General features: G+C 39.4%; 1 protein-coding gene across 1 annotated transcript; it reads right to left on the reverse strand.

Moving 5' to 3' along the window:
* Positions 1-1,320: 1,320 nt before the first annotated feature.
* Positions 1,321-7,304, reverse strand: LOC111869506. The gene is made up of 3 exons (XM_023861080.2): positions 7,096-7,304; positions 2,449-2,567; positions 1,321-1,769 (listed from the first exon to the last, which is right to left on the reverse strand). The coding sequence occupies exons 1-3, from the start codon at positions 7,255-7,257 to the stop codon at positions 1,619-1,621; spliced, it is 432 nt and encodes a 143-aa protein (XP_023716848.1). The 5' UTR covers positions 7,258-7,304; the 3' UTR covers positions 1,321-1,618.
* Positions 7,305-7,596: the final 292 nt, after the last annotated feature.

Here is a 7,596-nt window from a genome sequence, read left to right on the forward strand (position 1 = left end):
GCAGATCAGAGAGAAAGGCGAATATAAGGATATACCTTATGATGGCTGAAAAAGGTCAAAACATGCAGTAAGCTAATACATGACGTGCGTCCTATTGTAACAGCCCCCAATGAAAAATGGACACAAATTACTGATGGAATGATAGTTTGCAGGAGTAAACTGAAGTTCTCAGGGGAAATCCTCTCCCAATGCCACTCTGCCCATCACAAATCCCACATACACTCGCCTGGAATTAAACCCAGGTCTCATAGATAAGAAGTTGATGATTGCCTGCTTGACGTGTGGCATGGCTAGGAGTGCCTGATAAATGCAGCAGAACCACCACTTACTACTCCATTTAAGTTATGTCATGTCATGTCATGTTAGTTTCACTGACTGCAAGTCAATACTTTGGGGAGCACTGAATTTGGATATGAAATGGAGGAAATCTTAAAGTGGGGAAATTTAATGCTGAGATTATTGGCTTGGTATCACTGCATGTTAAATGTAGGAAAACATTAATGCAAGAAACACTGAACAGGAGTTGTACTTTATATGCAAGTTCACATGAATAATGGAATCCATGTTGTGCGTCTCTTGTGTCTCCACATGCTCTTCCATGACTGTGCCCCTTGATTTAATACTATTCATTTAATTGGCAGAATTTATATAGACTAAATAACTAGAACTTTTAAAACAAATAACATCCACTCAAGGATGGTGGAGTTATAATTCACCTCCCTCAAATGTTTTCATGGCGTAGTGCTTAATTATTAAGTGCAGGAACAACTTTAACTTTAACATCAAGTACTGCATGAAAATGTGTACAATACACAAGTAATTATACTTACTTTTCTGATGCAACTGACCTTCAATTTTGGATATTTGTACATAGAGTTGAAGCCACCAATACACTAGATCATATCAAGAACAAAGATACTAAGAAAGAATTATGAATACACTCAGGGCAAATTATGACAGATTAACACAGACAGAACTTGACAGACCAAGGAAGACCTCAGAAAATATGGAATCTCTATACAAAGTTGGAACATTGTAGATTTCTTACAAAGGGGAAGGAAAAAAATAAGCTTGAGTGCTCCAGAAACAGGTCTGCCTATGTCAGAGACATACGGGAAAGATACAATGAAACATGTTGAGACACTGGAAAACTATGATCCCATGTTGCATTTAAAGATTTAAAATATACAGAATGAGGTAGTCAGTTTCTACTGTAAGGTCTGATGATGTAATTACTTGTGGCAAGTAGACTGCCTGTACAAAATATAGGATTTGGGTTACCACAGCAGAGTGCATTGCATGTGCTATATTACAATAGAAGAAAGAGATTTTGAGTGTTGCTGGCATATCTGTCACACTGATATTTAGAGATAACTAGCAATGCATATGCCTATGGCCACTGGAAGGCTGTTCCCACAAACTCACTGCAACTCACATAGCAGACATTACATTACTCCTAAGTGTACAGACACATGAAAGGTGAAAACAGTAGCTGTCCCCAAACTAACGAACAGTTCACAGTTTTTCCTATGAAAATATTCATCTGACCTATGCAAAGAACCCCGCATGCTTCTTACTATCACATCAACTGAAAATACACGCAAGATGTTATGATGACTTACCTGTTGGATAGCTCCCGCTCAATTTCTGCGTCCGTCAATATGATTGGTGGTCTTTCCTCAGACACAGGCAATTCTACAGGAATGTAGGAGGCCTCATAGTACTCAGTTTCTCGAGCTCTTGGCAGGTGAGGTATTCCTAACCTTTCCCTGCAAACAATGGCAAATGACACTGAGTGTATGTTCATCAATAAAAACTTATATTCTTCCAGATGGGATGGCATAGTGGCAATATTCTACTTTATGTTGGAAGGTGCTCAGTTTGAATCTCTGCCAGGACTCTGGACAGTCTCAAGTCATATTAAACAATTTCCTAGGTTTATGCTCATGCCATTTGGTTCTAACAGATCAGGTAGTATGCATGCAATTGTGTGTTCATAAAGCAAATTAGTTCTTTCAAAATCCACAAAAGTCTGAGACTGAGAGCAGTGTGAATCAAGACATTTCTTTCTTGATCTGATCAAAAGAATTTGGGACCTGCATGTGTTACATAATCTCGCACTGCAGGGATTATAGAACAATGGCAGTTATTTTCAGTTGCTAAAGAAATTCTAACAACTTCTTTGTCACATGGTCAATAGTCCTTTGCATTGGAGAATGGCAGATCCAAATCTCAGCCTGAGGGACAGATTGTTTTTTCAAACCTGCCAGCAAATATAGTGTCTCAAAGTTTGTTAAAACCTCTTCCTTCCACATCCTTTAAAATTCATTACTCACTAATCATCCTCCCATTCACTGCTACATAATCTGAGCTATGGCAGTATCACTAAATAAAGCACACAATAATAACAAGTACGAATTATTATGAAAACTTCTCTTAATCACTTACCCAAACTGGCCAGGGGTCTCTGGAACTCGAAATTGATCAGGTGCAAAATTATCTGCTATCCACTGGAGATCAACATGCATGTTGCTTGATGACAATGGGCCCAACTGAGTAACTAGAGCCTGGAAGTTAAGCATATATTCATATTTACTGGCATCCATACTAATTCTTTCACAATGCAAAATAACAGCATGCAGCACTTAACCAAAGGATTTCCCCAACACTGTCATCCCAGTTACTGTAGATCTGTGTCCTCTTGTGGAAACATTGTGAAATATATAACAGAAAGACATAGTAGAAATAGGCTAAACAATTTATTTTGTTTAAATTTATATGAAAATATGAATGATTTATGAGGAAAGAGTACTTTCTTCTGGGACATAACACTGTGCAGTCTTGCATATCGTCACCATTTCTGAGAGACCTGCTTCCTCCACAGTCAGGATAGAAGAGCAGGCCATGTGTGCAAACAAACGATATATATATACAGAGAAAATGGCTCCCACTGATCCAAACAGTGTAAAGAATAGTGATCCTCTCTCTCCTTATGCCCGTACCATTTTTTCCACACTTACTGCACTCTTCTAATCTGACAATGGAGACAGCAGGAACACCAAAACACCTGTAACAATCTATGTCACAACATGGCATCACATCCCAGGAAGTTAAAGTGCTCACAGTCACTACTGTCAGAACCTCAAATCACACTTTGTCATTACAGGATTTCCATTCACACACAAATGGACCTGCACGAATAATCTGGAGACAGTTTATCAACTCGCCCTCTCTATGAAGATTGGGTACACTGAATGTGTCCCAGTAAATCCAGTGAAATAAGTATCAATTACCACATGATATGAAACAGTACAATTAGATGAAAGAATTCTCCTATTTGAGCACACCATGAAGATTCACAGATTCAGTTTGGTGACACCACAGTTATCCTGGACATAGTGATAAAGAAAAATATTCAAGTGCACCAGCCAGAAACAAACCCAATCCATGCAGCCAGTAGCCAACTATTTCCTGACCTCTGATGCAAACCAAAGAATGCGTACAAGATACTGTCTGTGCCTTTATTCCTGCCTGCCCTCAGTGGAGCATGCAGTGGATTCTGGCAGGTCCTCTGTGGTAAGGAATGAAGGGTGTGTATGTATTATAACAAGATCTTAGTCACGTGAAACACACTTCCCCCATCCCATAGTGCAACTGCAACCACTGTCCTGCTACTTCAGGCCATACTCCCCTTACTTTTCATTATGCCCAATCCACAGGATGAGTCTGTGGGTGTATATATTATCTCAAAAATATCTTGTAATTTTGGTCAAGCTTCTCTGCGGGACAGCCCTGACCACAGAGCAAGTTATCACATCCTGAGGGCTAAAGCTATGGACTTTACTGCCAACTCAGCACCCTTCTGGTTACTGAAATGTGCAGTATTATAGAGTGTTCCTCATTTAACGTTTAGAGTGGAGCTGCATCTTACGTGGGGGGGTATGGCTGAAGATGGTGCATAAACCAAAATCACACTTAAACTGCCATTAAGTACATGCTTTTGTATAATACAGTATATACAAGCAAAATATCAAGTAACTTTATTTTTGGTTCCATAAAAAAGGAATTATAGGAGACTGAGCCACAGACAGGGCCAAAAAGGAATATATTGAGAAGATATGTAATGAGATTATAGAATTTCAAAGGACAGGACGTTATGATTTGATATACATGAAGACAAAAGAACTAGGATGGAAAGAGAACCATGGGATTCAAAATATTGGCATCGAAGACACCCAGGGGAATAGAATAGTAGATCAGAGGCAAGTGCTGAAAATTTGGGAAAATTATATTACAGAACTATATGATCGACCTAATCAGCCAGAAACCTTGGAAGTGGAAACGGAAGAAGAAGTAGATACAGACAAGAAAGGACCATATATTTTACAAAGTGAGGTGGATAAAGCTATCAAGGACATGAGGACTGGAAAGTCTACAGGAGATGATGATGTACCTGGAGATGTGCTTAAGTTACTGGGAGAAGGTGGTTTGAAAACACTGACAAAACTCATAAACACCATATATGAAACTGGGGAGTGGCCCAAGGACTTTACAGAAGTGACAATGATTGCCTTAAAGAAAAAGACAAAAGCTACAAAATGCAGCGACCATCGCACAATAAGCCTTATTGCACATATAGCAAAGAACATAAAAGAAGAACTGAAAGGAAAATAGAGTATATTCTTGGAGAGGATCAGTTTGGATTTAGAAGAGGAAAAGGAACCAGGGATGCAACTGGGATGATGAGAATTATAGCAGAAGGAACTTTGGAGACAGATGAAGGAACTGTGTGCTTGCTTTACAGATTGGCAGAAGGCATTTGACTGTATAAATTGGACCAAATTAATGCAGATCCTAAAGGAAACAGGTATCGATTGGCGTGAAAGAAGATTGATTAGTAAATTGTACATGGATCAGAAAGTTAGAGTGCTACTGGAAAGAGGGGGGAGACAAGAAGTGTGAAGATTGGAAGAGGAGTTCGACAAGGATGCTGTTTATCACCAATTTTGTTCAACTTGTATAGCGAATGCCTTACCAAAGAAGCTCTGGATGGGCTTGGAGACTTCAAATTAGGAGGGCAAATTATTCAAACTGTGAAATATGCAGATGACCTTGTGTTAATGGCTAAGGAAGAAACTGTGCTACAGGGTATGATTGATAGACTAATCGAAATTGGAAGGTGCTATGGTATGGAAATGAATGTGGAAAAAACAAAAGTAATGAAAATTTCAAAACAACCAACCCCAGTCACAATAAAGATAGACCAAAAACAACTGGAGAATGTGAAACCTTTTAAATATCTGGGTAGCTTGCTAACAGATGATGGAAGGTGTACGTGTGAAATTAAATCTAGGATTGCCATGACAAAAGATGCATTTAGCAAGAACAAGAATCTTTTACCAGCAAATTGGACTTAAATTTGAGAAAGAAACTAGTGAAATGCTACATTTGCAGCATTGCTTTGTATGGGGCTGAAACTTGGACACTTAGGGCAGGAGACCTGTAAAGCTTTGAAATGTGGTGTTGGAGAAGGATGGAGAAAATCACTTGGACCGATTATGTGAGAAATGAAGAAGTGCTATTTAGAGTCAGTGAGCAGAGGAATATCCTATAAGAAATAAGAAAACGGAAGGCTAACTGGATTGGTCATATCTTATGTAGTAACTGCATTCTAAAGGAAGTTATTGAAGGAAAGATAGAGGGGCAGATAGAAGTGACCAGAAGACGAGGAAGAAGAAGTAAGAAGATGCTGGATGATCTTGGGGACAGAAGAGGATATTTTCATTTGAAGGAGAGCTCTAGATCGCATCAGGTGGAGGAACTGTTTAGGAAGAGACTGTGGACCTGTCGTCTTAACAGATTACAGATGAATGAATGGAAAAAACAGAGACACACAGGGACGGAAGACTGAAAGAATAAAAAACGAATACAATAAACCTGAACTGACCATTCATCCTGCAAATTCTGATGACCTGTATAACTCCTGGCTTACAGTCACCGAGTGGCACGGCATACGTAAACGCGCAACCCTGATGGGGGGGAGCAATAGCAACCAGAGTAACTTGCTGCCTCCATCTTCCATGCAGATTCTTCTCAAAAGACAGTGCCTGTGTAGCAAACTATGTTGAGGCACATCCCAGAAGACTTCAATCTTAATTCTGCAATTCCTTTTTGATTATTGGTTTTCATCTTGGTCCAGCAAAGAGAGCAGGAAAACCTTAGTTCTTCAATGACGCAGGGCATTTAATTCCTACTCACCCCTTGGGATTGGGGATACTTAAGCATTTCAAACAGTGAATGCAACATTTCACTTAAAGTGTAATAAACTGGGAAAAACTGGATTTTTGTTTTTCTTATTTTGATATTACATTCAGAAATGTATATAGAATTGGTATGTTGATCCACACTGCTTTAAAATTATTTTTTTGGCACAGTAAGCCTATAAAGAGTAGGAAAATAATATTATATTATCATCTCAGAAATTCAGCTGGTTGTGTTAGTCATAAAAATATACCACACACAGTCCCACATCATGCAGTTTTTGACACACAACATGAAGTTTCTGTTGTCTTGATTTCTTCACAGTTGGTGGAATCTTGCTTTCAAAATTTCTTTCTCTTAGATGGGCACTGTTTTTCTGATGAATGTCGACCCAGCACTTTGTTATTCTACAGCATTATATCCTCCACTGGTCGTGACACAACACAGCTGGCCACTTCACTGCTCGTGACTGGCCCTGGCAGCTAAAACCAGACTGCATGGTGTGTATTTAAAGAACAAAGGGGAATTAAAGTGGTACCATTCATATATTGAATTGTTTATGGATCGCTATATAGCAGTCATAGCACACTTCTTAGAGTCAACATCACGTCTCAATGTCGTAGATTGTCACATCAAAAGATTACTTTACATGAAAAATAACAGTTCAAAATAGGCTGAAACTTAGCACTGAACTATGTGTGCCAGATACGGACTTCTGCGACATGTTACAAAAGCCGCTGGCATGCCATGCACAAACTACAACACTGAAGGGTTAAAACTATTCCCTTCTCATACATTACACTGTACTCTGAACATGGCGGTTTTCAGACTTACCTTGAAGTCAGGTGTAAGCCATGGGAGAGCCTGCTGCAGCTCTGAGGCAGTGCTGGTGCCAGCAGAATTCACTGCCGATGAGTGCCGTGTGGAAGGAGGAGCTGAGTGCACTGGAAGGGCATGATGTTGGTGGTGGCTGTCTCTCACCCATGTTGGTGACATCTGCTGGACCACTGCAGGGTCATGAGAATTCCTCTCCTAAAACGGGATCAATTACAAAATTTTATTGTAGAAAAGTAACTCCTCAAAGAATGAGTAGTGGATTGAGAAACTGGAAGACAGAAATTACATATTTCGACCACAAAGTTTCTGGATTTTGTCCATCAACTTGTATTCTGAGTTTATTTATTTATTTGTAATTACATTTCACAGATCCAGTTGTTTCCCAGTAGGGCTGGATATAAAATCTGTCACATACAAAGTCTGAGCGCAATGTCTCATAAACACTGATCTGTGCCTATCCCTGAGGTGAAGGGGCCCTACTTAGGTGGATCCATTTGA

The sequence above is a fragment of the Cryptotermes secundus genome, unplaced genomic scaffold, assembly GCF_002891405.2.
Source record: "Cryptotermes secundus unplaced genomic scaffold, Csec_1.0 scaffold2786, whole genome shotgun sequence".
Taxonomy (NCBI): Eukaryota; Metazoa; Arthropoda; class Insecta; order Blattodea; family Kalotermitidae; genus Cryptotermes; species Cryptotermes secundus.

Bases quoted from the DNA above. Each gene is read 5' to 3' on its own strand.
- LOC111869506 (XM_023861080.2), bottom strand. From the start codon at position 7,257: ATGTCACCAACATGGGTGAGAGACAGCCACCACCAACATCATGCCCTT. The intron at 2,568-7,095 runs GTAAGTCTGAAA...CTTAACTTCCAG, and splicing joins GGCTTACACCTGACTTCAAG to GCTCTAGTTACTCAGTTGGG. The intron at 1,770-2,448 runs GTAAGTGATTAA...CATTGTTTGCAG, and splicing joins GAGACCCCTGGCCAGTTTGG to GGAAAGGTTAGGAATACCTC.